Genomic DNA, 21,123 nt, shown 5'->3' on the forward strand with positions numbered 1-21,123 from the left:
CCATAGTTTCATGATCCTCCGCCCAAGTATTCTCAAGTTGTTGTATGGAAAGGTTTAAATGTTCCGGGTCATCCTGAACTTTGGAACTCTAAATCAATACAGGTAATCTGCTGGTCAAGACCAGCCTTGTACTAAATTTTGTGTTTCTCATCCCAAGCATCCTGAAGTTATTGTCCAAAAACCGTTTTAAAGAACCGTTATTTATTTGTTGAACTTAACATCACACCGACACAGGATAGGTCATATGGCGACTTTCCAGTTTTAATGGTGGAGGAAGACCCCAGGTGCCCCTCCGTGCATCATTTTAAAGAACCGGGTCAGTGTGACCTTGACCTGTGACCTACTGACCTCAACATCATTAGGGGTCACCTGCTGTTCATAATCAACCTCCCTAACAATTTTCATGATCCTAGACTCAAGCATTCTCAAGTTATAATCTGAAAAATCATTTCACTGTTTTGCCTTATTGTGACCTTGACCTACTGACCTCAAAGTAAAACTTGACCTCTATTTCATGATGTGATACCTGTGTACCAAACTTTATCATCCTAGGCTCAAGGTCTCAAGTTATCATTCGGAAACGGTTCAACTGTTCAAGGTCACTGTGACCTTGACCTTTTATCTATTGACCTCAAATTCAGACAACCTGTATTTTATCATGTTACACCTGTGTTACAAAAGCTATGATCCCAGGCCAAAGCGTTTGCAAGTTATCTTGACCTTTGACCTACTGACCCCAAAGTCGAACTTGACCTGTAACTATGTACCAAAAAATATTCAAATCGGTCAAGCTTTTCATGAGTTATCATCTGGAAGCCATGAAAACCTACTGACTGAAAGACAGAAAAGCTTACTACATGGGGGTATAACAGAACATACTCTTTAAAATCTCATGAAAAATATGAGAACTAGATGCCCACGGGCAATATGTCAAGCCCATCAGCTGTCAAAAGGACTGGGAGTTATTATTATTATACCAGATTTGTTGAGCGCCCTTTTCATATGTAATATAAGTTCAAAGGCGCTTTACAATTAAACATGTGACACATCGCAGATATGTAGGAAAATAAAACAAACATGACATATGCAATCACAAAACTGAAACTGAACAATTTGATTAAACGCTATTTTCATAAATGATATTTTCAATGGCGTTGTACATAATAATAAAAAGTAATAGTTATTACAACAATATCATAAATGAACAATGATAATATTTACAGCCTTATTGTAACAAACAGCCATGACCGCACCCCCAGCCCCGAGGTCGTTTTCCCCCTATCGCCAATACCAGTGCTTTAAACATCTGGTACGCCCAGACGGGCTGCATATAGTGGTTCAACCTCCCGGTAAATGGTGCCATCATGTATTGTTTTAGATAGAAATACCACACATTTCAAGTGAAACTCAAGTCTTGCGAAAAACACACACATAGAACGTCATAACCCTTAAAATATGCCATGATGAAATAAAAGATGGATTGTCAATTTAGTTAATTACATGATGAATTGTACAGTTAAGAGATCTTCGTCAGCGACGAATGACTTGCTGTAGTTCTGTATTACAAAAATAACAATGGCATATTTATTTTGAGTAGAAACAGTCACAGTTGGTATCTATGTGTTGTAGAAAATTTTGAAAAGGTGTGTTTTGAGAGCTCTTTTGAATGAATTAAGTGATGAATCTTTTTCTGAGATTGTCAGGGAGAGAGTTCCATAGTTTTGCGGCGGCAACCCTGAAACTTCTATCCCCGTAGGTAACCAGTCGACCTTTTGGTCGCACAAGGGTTGTTGCTGCATTTGCTGACCTCAGATTTCTAATTAGCACGTACACCTCCAGTAAGGCTCTCATATACGCCGGCGACTGTCCATGCAAGGCCTTGAATGTTTGAATGAGAATTTTGTATTTGATTCTATCTTGTATTTGAAGCCAATGAAGATCTTTAAGGATTGGTGTTATATGTTCAAAACGGGTTGTTTTCGTAATAAGACGTGCAGCTGTGTTTTGGACATTTTGCAGTTTGCACGTTGTTGCTTTTGGCACGCCGTAAAAAAGCGCTGTAGTAATCTAATCGTGAGGTCACAAGCGAGTTTATCAGGGTTTTTGTGGCTTCAGATGTCAAATATGGTCGAATATGACCAACGAGTCGTATTTGGCCGTAGCATGTTCGAGTCACAGAATTAACATGATGGTCCATGTGCATGTTCGAATCAAGCGTAGCACCAAGGTTTCGAACAGTTTTTGATGGTCTTATGCTCGATTCGCCAACTTTCAGTTCTAGATTTTCAACATGTTTGGAGTGTTTTTGACTCAAAAAAAGAATTACTTCAGTTTTGTCTGCATTCAATTTTAACATGTTTGAATTCATCCATGAGATGATTTCTTTTAGGCATTGTTCAACTCGTGTGATTGTGGCTGCCTTTGATGCTTGGTCAACTGGTTTAAACGATAGAAAGAGTTGGGAGTCATCTGCATAAAAGTGGTGGTTTAGACCGTGGTTTCTACAGATGGACCCGACTGGCTTTGTGTACATCGTGTAGAATTTTGGGCCTAGAACAGATCCTTGAGGAACACTGAATTTCATATGGACTGGTTCAGAGAGTTTGCCATCGATGCATACTGTTTGGTAGCGGTCTATTAGATATGATGCCACCCATGGAAGGGGTTTATCGGCGAATCCAAAATTAAATTCGAGTCTGTGAAGCAGGGTGTTATGGTTGTGCATGACACTCCTTGTCTCATTGAGGCAAACATTTATGCCAAATAAAAGAGACTGCAAAAAGTTACAATATAAGTTATTTACAGTAACAACAAAGGAACGTAAAATTAAAAAAAAAAAAATTAAAAAAAAAAATAAAAAAAATATAAAAAAAAGTCCACACAAAAATCCGCACCAGCAGAGATAGGTCAAAATACACCTGCAAATTGGATGTAACATGCATGTTGTACTACAGAAAAGTGGTCTTGATTTTTCCCTACGACCAGTAATAAAAATGTTACAAATGTAAGCTATTTATAGTAACAACAAAGGGAAATAATTCTAGGATCTTATGCATGACACTCCGTCGCATGATGATGAACAATTGTGCCAAGTTACATCAAAATCCCTCTCTGCATCAAAAAGAAATGCTCCAGACAAAGTCATTCTTGTATCTGACTTTTGACCTCTAAGTGTCATCTTGACCTTAGACCTTGCAGAGTTCTAGCCAGGCTATTATCGCCTGTAGCGTGCGACATGCCTTCAGGCTTTGAGTTGTATATTCAACATCCCTTATTTCCCCCGTCATCCCTTAATTACCAAAGCGACATGTCTTAAACGCATTCCAATAAACACCTCGATTAATCCGATAGTGTATTCGAAAGTTTACCACGTGCTCACCCGATAGTTCAGGTAAAGCGATGTTAGTTAAGATATACGATAAACCAATGACAGCTTCCTATGTAGAAACGTGTGACGTAAATTTCATCGTAGCTCCGCCTTTAAATCCTTTGACAGACGGTATCTTGTGATGTGTGCATGAAAGTGTTTTAAGATTTTTTATGTAATCAGAAATAATGACAGATGACTTTCAACAATTATTGTCCGAATGTTTTTCGCAATCAAGGAAAGACAATGGAAGGTACTAAGTCAAAAATTGTGCAACACGTTAAAATGATTTTGAACAATTCTCGGCGAATATTAATGTTTTTCACATACATGTATGAATTGTGTTTTCTCGGGTGGAATATCGAAAAGACAATGCCATAATTAATGCTTTTTGTCGTCACTTTCAAAATAGAACTTGTAGAGAAAAGTTTGAAATATTGTTGATGTATTACTTTTTATTGATGATGCCTGGAAATAAACGTAAATCAGAGAGTGGGACATTGTTAAATATGAACTGTTTCAAGAAGAAGGAGAACAGTGTTACTGACTCAGTAATAGAGATGTGAAAAGCGAGACGAATCTGTAAATGACATTCTTCCTGGACCAGGTACACCAGAGAAAACGGTCACAAATTCAGAATCCCACCCAGCCACGCCGGATGACCAAATGAAATCAGGCATTGATCCAAAATGGAAACAAGCGTTTCCCTGGATGACAGTCTCAGAGAACGGTAATTTAAATAATTTTTAAGTAATCCCAAAAATACTGAACAGTTGAATGTATCATATCTTATGTATCAAGCGATCTGTGATCTACTATCAGTTGTTAAACAAATTATAAGAAGACCACAAGCCGGGCTTGGGACCTGGTTCTTCCGCATGACACTCCGTCTCATGGTGGTGAACATTTGTGCCAAGTTACATCAAAGTCCCTCCATGCATGAAGAAGAAATGCTCCAGACACAGTTGTCATTCTTGTATCCTTTGACCTCTAAGTGTGACCTTGACCTTAGACCTAGGGACCTGGTTCTTGCGCATGACACTCCATCTCATGATGGTGAACAATTGTGCCAAGTTACATCAAAATCCCTCCATGCATGAAGAAGAAATGCTCCGGACAAAGTCATTTTTGAATTTGACCTTTGACCTGTAAGTGTGATCTTGACCTTTGCGATAGGAACCTGGGGCTTGCGCATGACCGTCTCACTGAGGTTAACATTCATACCATATATAAACAAGAGTGCCAGAATGTCACAATATACGCCCGTAACAGCAAATTGCTTTACACTAGCACCTGTATTTGCAAATGGAATTTTAATTTTCTAGTTGTTTACAATGTTTTTTTTGTTTGTTTTTTTTTAAGAAATTATTGTAATTCTTTTATTTTTCTAAGTCCACAAAAAAAATTATTACCATGTTAAGATACCTTAAAATACACCCAAAATTTGAAAGTAACATCAATGATGTACCACAGAAAAGTGGTCTTGGTTTTTCCCTACAGTCAATTATAAAAAAGTTACAAGTTATTTATAGTAACAACTAAGGGAAGTTAATAAGGAAAAAAAAAATCCCCCCCAAAAAAATACAAGTCCACACAAAAATCCTTACCAGGTAGAGATAGCTCAAAATACACCTCAGAATTGGATGTAACGTGCATGTTGTACTACAGAAAAGTGGTCTCGATTTTTCCCTACGACTTGTAATGAAAAAGTTACAATATAAGCTATTTATAGTAACAGCAAAGGGAAGTAATTCAAAAGAAGGGACCAGTGCATGACACTCCGTCTCAAGCTGGTGTACAATTGTGCCAAGTTACATCAAAATCCCTCCATGCATGAAGTAGAAATGCTCCGGACAAAGTCATTCTTGTATCTGACATTTGGCCTCTAAGTGTGACCTTGACCTTAGACCTAGTGACCTGGTTCCTGCGACGGAAAATCCGTCTTATGATGGTGATAAACTATGCCAAGTTGTATCAAAATCCCTCAATGCATGAAGAAGAAATGCTTCAAACAAAGTTTTCATTCTTATATCCTTGACCTCTAAGTGTGACCTTGACCTTACCCCTAGGGACCTGGTTCTTGCGCAGGACACTCCGCCTCATGATGGTGAACAATTGTGCCAAGCTACATCAAAGTTCTTTCATGCATGAAGAAGATATGCTCCGGACAAAGTTTTCATTCTTGTATCCTTTGACCTCTAAGTGTGACCTTGACCTTAGACCTAGGGACCTGGTTCTTGTGCTTGACACTCCCTCTCATTATGGTGAACAACTGTGCCAAGCTACATCAAAATCCTTTCATGCATGAAGAAGATATACTCCGGACAAAGTCATTCTTGAATTTTTCAGTTTTGTATCCTTTGGCCTCTTAGTGTGACCTTGACCTTTGACCTAGTGACCTAGTTTTTGCGCTCCGCCTCATGATGATGAACAATTGTGCCAACTTTCATCAAAATCCCTCCATGCATGAAGAAGATATGCTCCGGACAATGTCATTCTTGAATTTGATATTTAACCTCTAAGTGTGACCTTGACCTTAGACCTAGGGACCTGGTTCATGCGCATGACACTTCGTCTCATGATGGTGAACAACTGTGCGAGGTTTCAACAAAATCCCTCCATGCATGTAGAAGATATGCTCCGGACAAGGTCTGTGGACGCCGCCCACCCTCCCGCCTGCCAGGGGCGTTCCCATAATACGTCCCGTTTTTCAAACGGGCGTATAACAAAATTGCTCCACGCATGTCCAAATTATGGTCCGGACAAACAAATCTGGACGCACATACACCGAATAGACATTTGGACAACTATGTCTTCGCTTCCGCAAGCGGGCTCGACAATAACAAAACCAATGTGATAATACATTATCTTTTAAAGTAACAGAGCTTAGTCAAACACTTATGTTCTCAAAATAAATTTAGCTTCTAAGTAAATCCTGAATTCCTATCCTTAAAAGTTTTTTTTTATTAAAGTTCCCTTGTTCTTCTGTCTTTTTATATTTTCTGGTGTTTCTTTCTGGCTTTTCAAGTATACTGGATTTGTTGACCTTCCATTTTGTAGCTGCCTGCTCTAAAGAAGTGAACCTGTAAAACAGAAATCAAATATTGTAAATTGATAAAAAGAGACCCCAACCAACTTTCATAAAGGTCCCATGAAAATGTGACCTATAGAGTGGTCACAAGCAAAAGTTTACCGACGCACGGACGGACGACAGACGCCGCTCTATCACAAAAGCTCACCTTGTCACTTTGTGACAGGTGAGCTAAAAAATCAATATCTGAGAACCGCTTCCTCCGGTAACACTAAAATGTAAATAAAATTAAACCGTTTGTTGATGTGATTTTTGGGAAATGTTACCTTGCATGTTGGAATGTTGGGAAAAAAATGCAATATTTTTGGACTGGGAAGTGGCCGAATATAGGCCTCTGTCATATAACGATGAAAAGCCCTGCCGGCTAACAATTTCTGAAAGTTTAAACGTATTTGAGTATGTTTGCAGTGTACAAAATTCAGATTTCAACTAACCCATGCTGGCTACCAGACAGAAAATTTTCCAAGCCTGACACCAATTTCACATGCCTGAACTTAAAGCTGAATTTTGAACCATAAAACAACTGGTCTAGCTCATACCTTCAAAATACTTCATCATATTGTTTGGGACATGCTCGACTGGGGATTCCTAGGAGAACAGGAACTGAATGCATCGGATTAAAAAGTAATGTGAGCGGCTTCAGTTTGCATTTGCAGAGCTCAAATTTAACTTTTTTGACCGACGTACTGCAAATTTTAGCATGCAGCTTTTTTTTCTTGTTGCATAATCTGAAATCTACTTGCAAATATAGACTTTCAATTAAGAATGTTAGAATATCCTAAAAAATCATGCTAGAACATCAATATTGTTTACACGGTTTTCTTTGGCGTACAATTTTGTGCGTTATAACTCAAAATGACCTTCAAAGTAATTCGGAACGCATCGTTGATGGCGTAACTTAACTACTGGCTGAAACTACGGCAAGGCAAATTTTCGTACCTAATATTATAAATAGCGATTCAACTGTATACATGTACGAATTAGTAAGATAGCCTGCGTTCTAGATTTAATTATAAGATAGACCTCTACATTTCTTTATAATCAGTAATCCATTCAACAAAAAATGGCTAACCAAAAAAGATGTTGTGTTTTCTGTTATCCTCAAATGAAAGCGAATCTACAAACATTAACAAAAACCGCAACAATTTTGACTATTATTTGTATTTGCAAAATAAATGTGTGAAATTTTTATCTTAACTTGCATTCCATGAAATTGACTTGCATTTAGCGAGTCCAAAATTTGAGCCCTGTGATTTGTGAAAGTAATTACATCTTCTGCATGATTATGGTTGACTAACTCTTAAACTCTTGCATTTATGGAACAGTTTGAATTCAATTCCTTCATAATTCTGACCAACTAATCGAGCATGCTTCAGAACTCCAGATAAGGGCTGTATTTTTGTAATTACTAACTTGTTAGGGATCAGATATGACTTTTTTTTAAAATGTGGACGAATCAATACGAATTTATTTTAAAATGTGGTTGTATCAGTACGACATGTAAACAGTATTACATATATTCCAAAGATCGAGCCGAATTGCATGTCTGCACCAAGTTGCGCTTATCAACGCTATCCCGACTGTTGACAATTTGCACGGTGTCAAATGAGTGCGGAATATACGAAACAAACGCCAATAGCGTAAGGTAATGCATTAACACATAATTTTTTTGGACTTCAAAAATTATGCGTCATAAAAATCTGAAAAGGGGAAATAATTCTACCAAAACTGAAGGCAACCAAGTTATTTTTATTTTAATTTGTGTCATATGAACAGATGAACCAAGTTTGAAAGAAATATCTTTACTATTTTTCAAAAAATGTTAGTTTTTATGTCGGAAGCCCGATCGGGCAATGTTACCAGTCTGTTTAAAATCTATATTTTTTTCTATAAGCCGATCCTGTTCCCTGTATTTAGGCCGAGCACAGCTTATCGGCAGAATCATAAGCTCAACTTAATTACTGTGTATACATGCAGTGAGCCTTAAGAAATAATAATCTAAAAGGCCCATTTCAAATTGATGAATAAATAAAAATGTAAAAAATAAGGAATTTCTACGCTTTTTATGGAGTGTTTGTTTACATTCTTACTATACAATGGAAAGTTAGTTACTCACGTTTCTAAAAATGTCAACAGGTCCAACCATGCACATGCTGTACTGGAGTGCCGTCCATATTCTGTATAAAAGTAAAATAATTCCATTAATCAGTCATGCCTGCAAGTAAAATCACAGATTTCTTCATTTTAAAATTTCAGGATATAGGCTTAGTAACAGAGAAGTTCAAAGAAACTAAAGTACCGGAAAGGAATTAAAATACGATCTGAAAAGCGACACAAAGGTGAATCTATTCTCTCATTCCCCGAGCTGAAGAACTCGTTGGAGAATGTTTTTGTTTCCTCAAATTTTCAAAATGTCGGCGCCAGTGTAACGTGTATCCACTCTCACTCTAAATATAAAAATGTTCAAAATGTCGCCGATTAAAAATGCTACTCAGTATTGAATAAAGCATGTTTGTATTACAAATTATATCAGTGTAGTCACGTTACCGGCTGATTAGCTTCTAACGCAACAAAATTAACAGCTTACTTTGAATATTCTTTCGGGTCGCAGACATCTTATTGTGCGGATATTGCGTTTCGCCTACTCATCTGACGGACGCTTATTAGCATTAATGAAGACCGTGATATCCCGAATTTCATCGGGGTCGTAGCACGCCCATGGTCTAAACCGGAACTCCATATTTTTTTATTTGGATAGTATGTGTTGTTTGGATAACCTCGTATGTTACCGTAGTGGGTAAGATCGATTCCCTATCAAAAAAGTACAAGGAAGGAAAAATTACAGAAATAAGCAAAGAACCTACTGAATAAGAAGTTGAAAAAACACTGGAAGATTATAAAAGAGAATTGGGAGCAAGGCCAAAAGAATCAAAAGATGAAATAATTGAATTTTCAAATGCAAAGTGGCCATTGGAAATAGGTCAATTATAGAATAAAGAACAACAACTAATTAGTGTGTTATAACGTATAAATTTTGTCATGGTGTTATTTCATGATCAAAATGCTATCTTCATGTCAAGCATAGATCTGTCATGTGATTTTACCAAAAATAATGCAAAGAAAATAAGGAAAATGACTCTACACAGCGAAAAAACTGAGGACTATATGTATCCGCCATTTTTTCGCGTCATTTTTCTATTTAGTATCTGTATGCCTTAACAGGAGGTCCATTATCTAAAGGAGTTCCTGGTCCACAATAGTTATATCCTTGAAGTGTTAAACCTTTCTTAGGTAATAAAGGTAACATTGCTTTATGAATATCAATTGCTCCTCCCGCGAGCTTCGCTGCTACCAAAGTACGTTTCACAAACTGTGTTTTACATTACCGCAGGATGCACACTGAGCTCTTAACATAAGTCTACCATTTTTTGTTGTATCTTATTGAGAATTTATACTCCTGTCCAGGTCAAATTGAAATCCAGTCAGAGTTAATTCCGCAATATTTAACAACAATTAAAAAAAAAAATAGCATATTAAAAAAATATAATTCCTTTTTTCAAAGATAGCTTTTTAAGTCCAATAAAATATCAACCCTTCAAATGTTAGATATCTAAACTGGTAATATTTAGTTATGTAGAAATACAGGAAATTTTCATTAATATCTATAAGTTCTGGCCTACTGTTAGACAGCAACCTATTTAATGTATCATGAAAGGTTCCAGACTTTGCATGTAATATTAAAAATAAAAAGAACATTCTGGAAAAGTCATTAAAAATAATTTTTACACACAGTTGATCAATATTGTAGTAAATCTTTCTGGAACACAGTAAAAATTAAAAGAACTTATTTACATGATGTCTCAAAATTACGTTAGATAATTTTGTTTTTGTTCAGGGGAAAATGGCATATACATAGTATTTTCAAAAAAGATTTTGTCGGGAATATGTTTGGAAATTGACTGAATTTAAAGCGTTCTCACTGACCAAACTGGATGCTACACATGATAGCAAGAATTAAGGATCTGTACCTTAAAATTGATAACACACTAATATAATAAAGCTTTCACGTCTACGTAGTTTAAAGTATATGAGACCTTGGATAGTTGGACTCGTTTACAATGGAAAAAAAGTAAAATGTTTGATGTTTCTCGTGTGCGGAATTTAAGGTGGCCCAAATAGGACACAGTACAAATAATGCATAGCTCAACCACTTATGTTAAAGCGCCACATTAGAAATAGAATGTGAAGTTTACTAGTCTGTGTACAATTTGGAAAAATAAAATGCAGTCAGCTCATATCATTATCACCACATTTTGTGATAGTGCAAGTGTTGAGTAGCCGTGCAACAGAAACGTAACACATTTGAATTTTATGCACACTCTACCACTCGCGTGACGATTACTAAATCCCTTTTATCATTCTGTCAGTGTTTCATTGACATGACATTTTAATTCGTAATTAAAAGGGAATTTCTATAACTTTTGTATGCCCATCTTTCTGCGCAGTCGACAAAATGGATAATTGAAGTGAAGTCAACATTTGTTGAAACATGTAACAGACAATTTTAAGTATTAGGAATCTTAAATGAAATAATACTTTTCAATAAGTTTTATCAATAATCAAATGTTGATACTGATTTATGTTGTATTGATATTTATCATGCCTGACATGTATCATGCCACTTGCTATTTGTGGCTGTGTTTTGACAGCGCATTTTAGTACCAAGACATAATTTTCATATAATAGAGAGTTTGAGATTTCAAACTTCGCCTTCCCCTTCAACGTCTCTCATATATATTTTGGGTAAAACGTCACGGATATGCGTGTATTTTTTTTATATCGGACGTTGCTACTAAAGTTTTCCATGTAATATCAAGTAAACCTAATACTTCTCTATATTACTATGTGAAATAAAAAGCTTTGTTTCAGGATTTCTGCTTATTAAATTATTCGATTATCCATACGTATAATTAGACTAAATTTGATGCGAAACACTAACATTAAGTATTAGAATAATGAAGTTTTGTAGGGCTAACAATTTTAACTACATACATTGAATTGAACCTAAAAGTATGAAGTTATCAACTGATTTTGAGAAGCATTGATATTTTGTCCAAACTTTAACTTCTACGGCATAACTGTGCCCCTAGGCGGTATCGATTATACTAGAAGAGCCTTTTTCTCGTACGAAGTGAAGTTTTGAACGTCAGAAGATGTGATATGAAGAAAGTTAAAACTTCAGTCTGTTTACATCTACTCTGACCACATACTTGGCAGCAAAGACTGAAATCTTGGTGGAGACACATGGCAGGACCACAGGCACGGTCCCATTGTTAATATTTTGGTTTAATATAAAAAAAAATCTGTTGTTTTTTTCACACAAATATACTTTATATAATTTATTATGTTAGTAAAATGAAAAAAAAATCGATAACAAAAAATCCGGTCACAGTATCATATATATGATACTGTGACCGGATTTTTAGCTCACCTGTCACATAGTGACAAGATGAGCTTTTGTGATCACCCTTCGTCCGTCGTCAGTCCGTGCGTGCGTCCGTCCGTCCGTCAACAATTTCTTGTCTGCACGATAGTGGTTTCATTTATAATTTTATTTTAACCAAACTTGCACACAACTTGTATCACCATAAGATCTCGGTTCCTTTCTTGAACTGGCCAGATCCCATTATGGGTCCCAGAGTTATGGCCCCTGAAAGGGCCAAAATCAGCTATTTTGACCTTGTCTGCACAATAGCAGCTTTATTTATGATTTGATTTTTACCAAACTGGCACACAACTTGTAACACCATAAGATCTTGGTTCATTTCTTCAACTGGCCAGATTCCATTATGGGTTCTAGAGTTATGGCCCCTGAAAGGGCCAGAATTAGCTATTTTGACCTTGTCTGCACAATAGCAGTTTGATTTATGATTTGATTTTTACCAAACTGGCACACAACTTGTATCACCATAAGATCTTGGTTCCTTTCTTCAACTGGCCAGATTCAATTATGGGTTCCACAGTTATGGCCCCTGAAAGCGCCAGAATTAGCTATTTTGACCTTTTCTGCACAATAGCATCTTCATTTATGATTTAAATTTAATCAAACTTGCACAAAACTTGTGTTGCCATAAGATCTCAGTTCCTTTGTAGAACCGGCCAGATCCCCTAATGGATTCCAGAGTTGTGGCCCCTTAAAGGACCAAAATTAGCTATTTTGACCTTGTCGGCACAATAGCAATTTCATTTATGATTTGATTTTAACCAAACTTGCACACAACTTGTATCACCACAAGATCTTGGTCCCTTTCTTAAACTGGCCAGATTCCTTCATGGGTTCTAGAGTTATGGCCCCTTAAAGGTCAAAAATTGGCTATTTTGGCTTTTGCAGCCATATAGATACTTCATTTATGGTTTTTTTTGATACAAACTTCCAAAATATCTTCAACAACAATAAATCTTGGATTCCATGACAAATCAGATCCAGTTGTAGTTTCCAGAGTTATTTTATATCTGATTACCTCCCCTGATTGTAGTGAAAATGGATTTATATCAGTAAGTACTTATAGGACTTATTTGAAATTTCATTATTGTCATTAGTTGGACTGAGCCAATCAGGGTAGATAACTATGGATTGAGTTTTTGTCAAATTACCTCCCTTTATTTCAAATTAAAATGGGTATATCATTATAACTAATGAAGATACTGATCTGAAATTTTCATTTATGTCAACAGATTTATTTGGCAGATCCTTCTTTTGTTCACTTACAATAATTTTCTTTTTGATTACTTCCCTTTTACGTTACTATAAATAGCTTATTTTTAGTAACTTTTTATTATTGGCCGTAGGGAAATCCCGAGACCACTTTTCTGTGGTACAACATGGATGGTACCTTCAATTTTTAGGTGTATTTTGACATATCTGTACCTTGTAAGAATTTTGTTTTTCTGTTTGGTTAAATTTCTTACTTTGTTGTTCCTGTCCTTTGGACTTAGATATTTTTTCTGAAGACCTTCTTGTCCTCAAGTGCAATGATAACAGGTGAGCGATATAGGGCCATCATGGCCCTCTTGTTTTGTCATCGATCTTTTTTTTTCATTTGACTAACATATAAAAGGTTAATTGTGTGAAAAAAAGGGATTTTTATATCAAACAAAAAATATACACTGGACCCGTGCCTGTGGACAGGACAGTCATTTTACTTGAAAAATAAATAATTACGCGCGATTATCATTTGGTGAAACATTTTATTTTCACTTCAAGATAAAACAATCCGTTTCTGTCTGACACTTTATACGACAGATGGTACTGGATGCGTTTTAACTATAGACATGGATTGGTACTAGTAAGACGGAAAATAATTCTGAAGTATCAGAAAATTTCAGATCTATGATATCATGATGCGTGAGGTTCCTGTTAGCCGTTTGGGATAACCACATTCATTACATGCACGGACCCAGAGCCTGAAAGAGGGGCATTTTTTGGTCAATCTTCCCTTTGATTCTTACATTTTGCAAAGAAAATCGATCTTGAAACTCGCAATGACCCCCACCCCCCTACCCCCCGAAGTGGGTGACCCCTCTTTAAAGTTGGTGTCCCCCATAACCGAAATTCATGGATCTGCAAATGCTTTACTTATAAGATGGTATATTCAAACAAATACATGTATATGCCCACCATGTTATTTAGTGCAACAATTTCCGTCTTATCCTAACATTTCTTGACTGTTTCGCTAGACAAATGGTGACTTGGATAAGTATGGCGTACCGTTTGGGTCAACCGCCTCAGTAGCCTAGTGGTAGAGCGTCCGCTTCGAGTGCGGGAAGTCGTGGGTTCGATCCCCGGCCGCGTCATACCAAAGCCGTACAAAATGGTACTAGCAGCTTCCTCGCTTGGCGCTCAGCATTAAGGAGATAGTGCTAGGACTGGTCAGCCCGGTGTCAGTATAATGTGACTGGGTGGGGTATCATGCCACGTGTCTACGTCGTGATATTCCAGTGAGGCAGCACTATAAAGTTGGGCATTGTGCTCACTGCTGCAAGTAGACACTGTCGTTAATATGACTGCAAAAATGTTGAAAAAGACGTTAAACCCGAACACACACACACCGTTTGGGTCAAAAGTTCGCAGATACCATCAGTATTACCTGCGGGTATAAATTGGAAATGTACCTGCGGGTATATAAATTGTACCCGCGGGTATAATTTTATACCGCAGTATTGTACCAGCGGCTACAATTTCATACCCGCAGGTATAATTTTATAACTGTTGCTGTAATTTTATACTTGCGGGTATAAAAATTGTACCTGTTGAAATTTGGAACATTCAAAAATGGCTCAGTGGTGGGCGCCAAGATCACTTTGTGATCTCTTGTTAGGTTAATAGGTTAAAGGTCAAGGCCAGATTTGACCTAAAACGGTAGAACTTTTCTTTATAGTGAGCATATAATTTCTGTTCCTTGTGCAATTACTGAATGCATCAAGGGGGGCATTTCGTGTTCGAGCTCTTGTTTTATTTGTGTTTGTAACTTTCATCATGATTTGTCCGTACGTCCCCTGTATGTCATTCCGTTCCTCTGTCCTTCCGTCCCTCTGTATGTCTGCTCGTCTATCCATCTGTCTGTGTTGCCATCCGTCTGGACGCACACATGTCCGTCCGTTACTCTGTCCATCTGTACGTCCGTCCGTATGTCCGTCCGTCTGTCTGTATTATACCACCTCTGATGCCACAATTGTATGTAATGTCCATTTTACTTTTAAACATTTTCATAAGAACATAAAACTCAATTTAGTTATGAAATACCAGTGGTAATACAGTTAACAATATATCTTAGTTTTAATGAACTTTATTTTTAATCATACATTACTGTAGTCCTTTTCCAACTTTCTTATTTCAATATATTAAACAATTTTAGATTTTCTTTTCATGTTTTACGCAAGTGTACATGTCAACAGTAAAGTTTATTAAAGCTCATAGTTCTATGTTTTCCTTTCAAAAATTCATCCATGAAGGTACTCCCGAAGATTTGGCGGTTGAAGTTCGAACATTTCGGCAACTTGATTACCATACAAACAAGTGTGGCAGTTAGATAGCATAGCTGCAACAACATAATATTTGCCAACTGGCTGTAAACACAACTTTTGATTCTTGCAAAAATCAACAAATGCGAAGTTTCTAACAATCTTGTTAAAGAGAAGTTCAACAGAAACTCTCACAGACGACATCTTCGTGTTGAATACCTGTTCTTCGTTTGAGAGACGGTGTCCTCTGAATGGTCCAATCAAATGAGGGTGGATAGGGTAGGCTGGGTCACCATATAATGAGTATATAGTACCGTCAGCCATTGTCATCTTCTGACGCAATGTATCTAAAAGTCCAGTTTCCCTCAGCATACCGGCATCGTGCCGCCTCCCTTCAACTGGACCAAACATATTAGCAATTAAGCCATTTGGTGTAACTATGGATTGGAACTTTAGACTATGCACACGTTTATGTCCATTGAATACTTCCCTTTGATTCACGAAGGGCCTACATATTGGTCTTACAGTTCCATCAATGAATCCCCAACAGTTAGTTAATGGTGAACCTGCGTTGAAAATGGCATTTGCAAATTCATGGAGGTTGTCTTCAGACAACCAGCTTCTGTCTAATTCAGAGAGAAGATGACCATAATTGTCATATAGGAAGTCAGTCAATGAATTCGAAATATAGCTTATCTCAGATACTGGCCTTTGGTAAAAATCTCTCAGTTCCTGTAGTCTATTTGGGTACGACAATCGCTTTAACATTACGCAGAGAGCTTCTATCCCACTCACTGCCGTCCCATTGGAGGCAACAAATTTTTCAGGAATGTGTAATTCAGAACTCAAATGGTGTAAATCGTCGTTGGCAAATCGAAATAAACTAGAACACTCATCTTGTCCAAATGTATCTAAATTGAAGTCCTTTGAAAATAATCCTTTACTTGTTTTTTCACAATGCAATAGCAATAACAGATCGTCGTCAATATCTGCGGAATATTCAATGAATTTTTCCATATTTCATGTAAAGTTATAAAGTTTGCTAAATTTACGAAGTGATTATTTTAAGGTCAAAATATTCAAGCATTACAATACCGTTTTATACCGTTGATGTTAAAATGCACGAAAAAACGATCATAATTACGGATAAATTGAAAGGGGGGATTAAATGAAGTAAGGTTCATTGTAAAGTTTGAAATCTCAAGGAATTTTAATTGAACTTCAACTTCATACGTTAACTTCGCAAGCGACGTTGATTGGGGAAGGCGAAGGTTGAAATCTCAAACTCTTTAATGTTAGACAACTTACTTTTTATTGATAAGACAATATCTCCTTTCAGATCATTTAGTGTTTAATTATAGAAATGATTAACAAATTTTTAACTTCTATCAGATATAATCAATTTGGTCAGATTCGGGCCATGTTTTCATCCAAACCGGCATTATATTTAAGCCATCTTAGCATACAATTTAGCCTGGTGACCCATACATTTTTGGCCATTTTAATGTTCACAATAACATTATCTGTACATAAGGAAAACAGAAACAATGAAACAGTACTTTTTTTTTCAAATAAAAAAATAGTCTTTACTACGTCTATATTTCATTGAAAAAAGTTAATAAAAATGAATATGAAACAGGATTTTTTCAATTATACCCATTATTGTAATGATATAGTATTACAAATATAACTCTGATATCAAATAAGTCCATAATAAAGTTAGTATAAAGAATAAACTTATTGTGCTGTCTTGATTCATACTTTGGTTTGTATTTATAAAAAAGCAGAAAATTATGAAAATGTTGAAAAATCGCTAGCAGTTTCAGCAACTGTGGGTGTGTTCAAAACAAATTTTTCACAAAACAACAATCGGTGACACATTGTTTTATTTGTGCAATATTTCTAGCATAAATTGATCCTGTCATATACAAAATGTATGTAATTTGAAACAAATCTACGAAAGGAATAAAACTATATGAATTTTCTTTTATATCGAAATAACATTTTTTTCTGATTTATATAATATCTATACTACATGGTTACACAATGAAAATAAAACACTATGTAACAAAGAAGGTGATGCTCAGATGTATAAATGAATAACTCATATATTGTTTCATACTCAAATGTCAATGTATGTTATTATTATTGGATATGTTGAGATGAAAAAAATACCCGGTTATTCCATGTTTGTGAAACAGTTCCAAAAAGAAAAAAAAAGAAAAAAAAAATACGTACTCAAAAAAATGCTGCTCGACCCTTTATGTTTGGTATGCACACACATGTCTTTTACTGCATGCTCTTTTTTCAGTTGTACCTAATATATGCCCCAATTACAAACATAACAGTTACTATGAATAGATCTAAATAAAGTAAGGGAATTCAACATTTTTGTAAGTTGTCAAAACCTAAATATTTTTAGCTTTCGCACCGTTTACAAATAGGCTGAGGTAAAGCAAACTGGTCATGTTCAACTTTCAGCATTTATTTGCCATATATCATTTGACCCCGCAGATGTGGGTTCGAACCTCACTTACGGCTTTGAATTATTCATGTAAAGAAGCAATCCAACTGGCTTACGGAACGTCGGTGGTCGTATCCTCCATGCTTTATTTCATCACGAAGAGGCACTTAGGGTCTTCCTCCACCATCACAGCTGGAACTTCGCCTTATGAAATAATCGTGTCGGTGTCTGTTCAATCGAAGAAATAAATGTTTCAAAATATATATATTCTCTTCATTTGACTACAAATCCGTTTGATTATTTAACACAAGGGCTTTTATCTTGGTACAGCTTAACGTATTTGTATAATTTAAGTTCATATCAAATGAGTCGTGCATGTAGCATAGTAGTAAAGCGTCTGTGACCATTGCAAGAGGTATTTTGTTCGACCTCTGCGCGATTCATATCTAAACATTAGAAATTGTATTAGTAGCTCCCTTGCTTGACGCTAGGAATCTAAAGCAAAATTGAACTTTTGGCTTATAATCTCATTGCGTTAGATTTCAGATGTGAAGAGTGAAATTAGCTATACAATCTACATCAAAACAGTATAAACTGTTTAGAAGGGATAATACCAGAATATTGCATTAATTTAATTTTCCATGCAAATATTATATTTCAACAAATTATAATGATTTTTTCAACTGTTTCTCGTGGATTATTTGTGTTCTAGTAAGGCTTAAGTGTGTATGCTAATAATTTAAATAACAATCTTTTCTTGGATTTGATAAGTGACACAGCTTTTAAAACTACGTTATCTTCAAATACAAGGGCACGTGTGTTGAAATGACATGTCAACGAGCAATAAATATTGGTCATGATGAAATAATGATTTAGACATAATGAACCAATGACAGATTGGAGAATGCATAGTGGCAATATAGACCGTGTCGAAAACAATGCACATTAAAAGTCCCCAGGTGGTATACACGGATTGGAGGAAAATGCCCATGTATTAATATTTTTGATAGTTTTTTTAAAGATATGTGCATTATTCATTCTTTTGCAAATCTCACACATAGCTTTTTGATATACTGATTCATAACTTTTAAATGATGTAAACTTTTGTTTCCGTCTTATTATATTTAAATACGTTTCATCTTTAATTGATTTCAAATATAATCCAAGCTCTTTAGCATTTCTAAAGTTATCTGTTGATATAAACGTTCCATCTGGCAGTATTTGATTTATCTGCCCTTTGTTTCCTCCTCGCGTTACCAACACTGTATCATAATCAAAATTGTCAAACACTTTTTCTGTAAAATAGTTATTACAAAACGAATTTTCGAACGCTAAGAAGAATTTGTATCGATTTAATATTTCAAAACAATTGTCGTGCTTATGTAAGATTCCACAGGACCAATTAGTACCACATCTACCAAGAATGTCAACGTCAATAAACTTTTTAAGCTGATTTACATACCTAAGCCTATCAGCTGGAGTATTACAATGAGACATTATCAAAAGCGCTGTTCTGTTTTTACTTCGCATAAGAACATCCTCACTGCTGTTTACCTTGTATGATTTATTGGTAATCTCACCGTATGGTAAATGTATGTCAGAAACATTTGCATCATATGTCATTGTCCAATTAAAAGAGTTGTTTGGAAGCGATCTATGACGCATCGTTTTATATCTGTATGGTGGTTCATGGTCATAAAATATCCATACTTGGCCATTTGGTCGTTTAAAACTCAATTTACGCGGAAATTTATAACCAGCGTGAAAAATAATGGCATCACTGTATCCTGCATCGACTTTGTTGAAGGACATTTTGCAGTTGCTGTAGTTGCATCTCTCGAATCCACTGTACAAAGCTTCCGGTCTGAGATTTAAAATTTGTGGTACATTATACCATGTGATTCTAAAGTATTTTAAATTTAGTTCTCTCTGAGTTGTATTGCCTTTATTCATGTAAGAACTGCTTGATGTAGACGTCTCCTAAAAGTGTGTAATAAAACGATAAAGTGGTACAAGAATCTGATTACTAATATTTAAGAAACCGAAACTTCAACTAAAATGCACAGTCATGAACATCAGAGATCGATTGAAATATATCCAAAAAGAAGTATAAATACCTTTTTATGTAAACCAATACATTTTCCAAAATATTGAATCAGCAAGTTATTTCCAAATGCTACCACTAGAATCCACACACCAAAAAGATATATTTTCAAATATTTTTTGTTCATGTTTGGCCAGTTAGTTACAAAGGAACTTGACATAAATTATTGCCATTTTAAGAAAGAAGCCGTTATTCGTTCGCAAATAGTTCAGAAAATGACATTTTAGTAAAAACAAGAACGTTGTATCTGAAAATTATTATCCAGTTACGCATGCGCATGGTCAAACAAAGATCATGAACGTGAGATTATTTCAACGGTAACATAATTATTATAAGATGTAAAATTCTATAAATATATACTTAGATACAAGAATAAGGTTTAAACTGGATGCTCATTTTGAAATTAGGAAATATTTTTATATATTTCGCATTAATGTCCTGTTGTAATTAATTTCTTGCAAGCGATTTGAATTTATGCGCGGTTGGGAATAGACAATGGCATACTTTAGTCAAACCTTTTCCTGACATAAAGTATCACGGAAGAAACATATACCTTTGCTGTTGATTAAAACAATACTATATGCTAAAGGCATGCTACATTTGTCCTCGGGAGTTTGATCCCCATTTTTTTTTATTTTGCATTACATACCATGTGTAAGTTTGTTTTTTCTCTGGTTTGTAATGTATTGTTTTGTTTCTTATTTTCGTATAAAATTGGAATTATCCAATGCTTGTATTAATATGAAGTGTATGATTGTTATAAATCTAACCCGTATATGTTTGAAAATATCACAGGAAAGATTAAAAAATATAGATTATATTAAAGATGGAGATTACTTAGACATAATTACTTGTCAATTGTGACATATAATTCTAGTGAACGTGTAAGAGCTAGATTTTACTTATTCATTTTGTCTTCATTGAATTGTATTGAAAAAAATATAAAGGCAAACTTGAACGGGTCTTGGAATCGAACAAGTATAATACGAAAGCCATAACCGCAACGAGAAATCACTGACTGCATTGTTAATGTACTAAGTATACTGACTTAATTTTATGTTTTTGTTTTTTTTGCT

The 21,123-nt window shown here is 35.6% G+C and overlaps 1 protein-coding gene across 2 annotated transcripts; it reads right to left on the reverse strand.

The window, feature by feature from the left end:
• Positions 1 to 15,307: 15,307 nt before the first annotated feature.
• Positions 15,308 to 20,321, reverse strand: LOC123530214 (alpha-(1,3)-fucosyltransferase C-like). 2 transcript variants are annotated; one of them, XM_045310958.2, is made up of 2 exons: positions 20,061 to 20,321; positions 15,308 to 19,923 (listed from the first exon to the last, which is right to left on the reverse strand). In XM_045310958.2, exon 2 carries the CDS (start codon positions 16,494 to 16,496, stop codon positions 15,459 to 15,461), a length of 1,038 nt encoding a protein of 345 aa, XP_045166893.2. In that variant the 5' UTR covers positions 16,497 to 19,923; positions 20,061 to 20,321; the 3' UTR covers positions 15,308 to 15,458. The 2 variants fall into 2 exon arrangements, with proteins under 2 accessions (XP_045166893.2, XP_045166892.1); XM_045310957.2 differs by having other exon boundaries at positions 17,348 to 19,923.
• Between the last annotated feature and the right edge of the window lie 802 nt (positions 20,322 to 21,123).

This window comes from Mercenaria mercenaria, chromosome 13 (genome assembly GCF_021730395.1).
Source record: "Mercenaria mercenaria strain notata chromosome 13, MADL_Memer_1, whole genome shotgun sequence".
Lineage (NCBI taxonomy): Eukaryota > Metazoa > Mollusca > Bivalvia > Venerida > Veneridae > Mercenaria > Mercenaria mercenaria.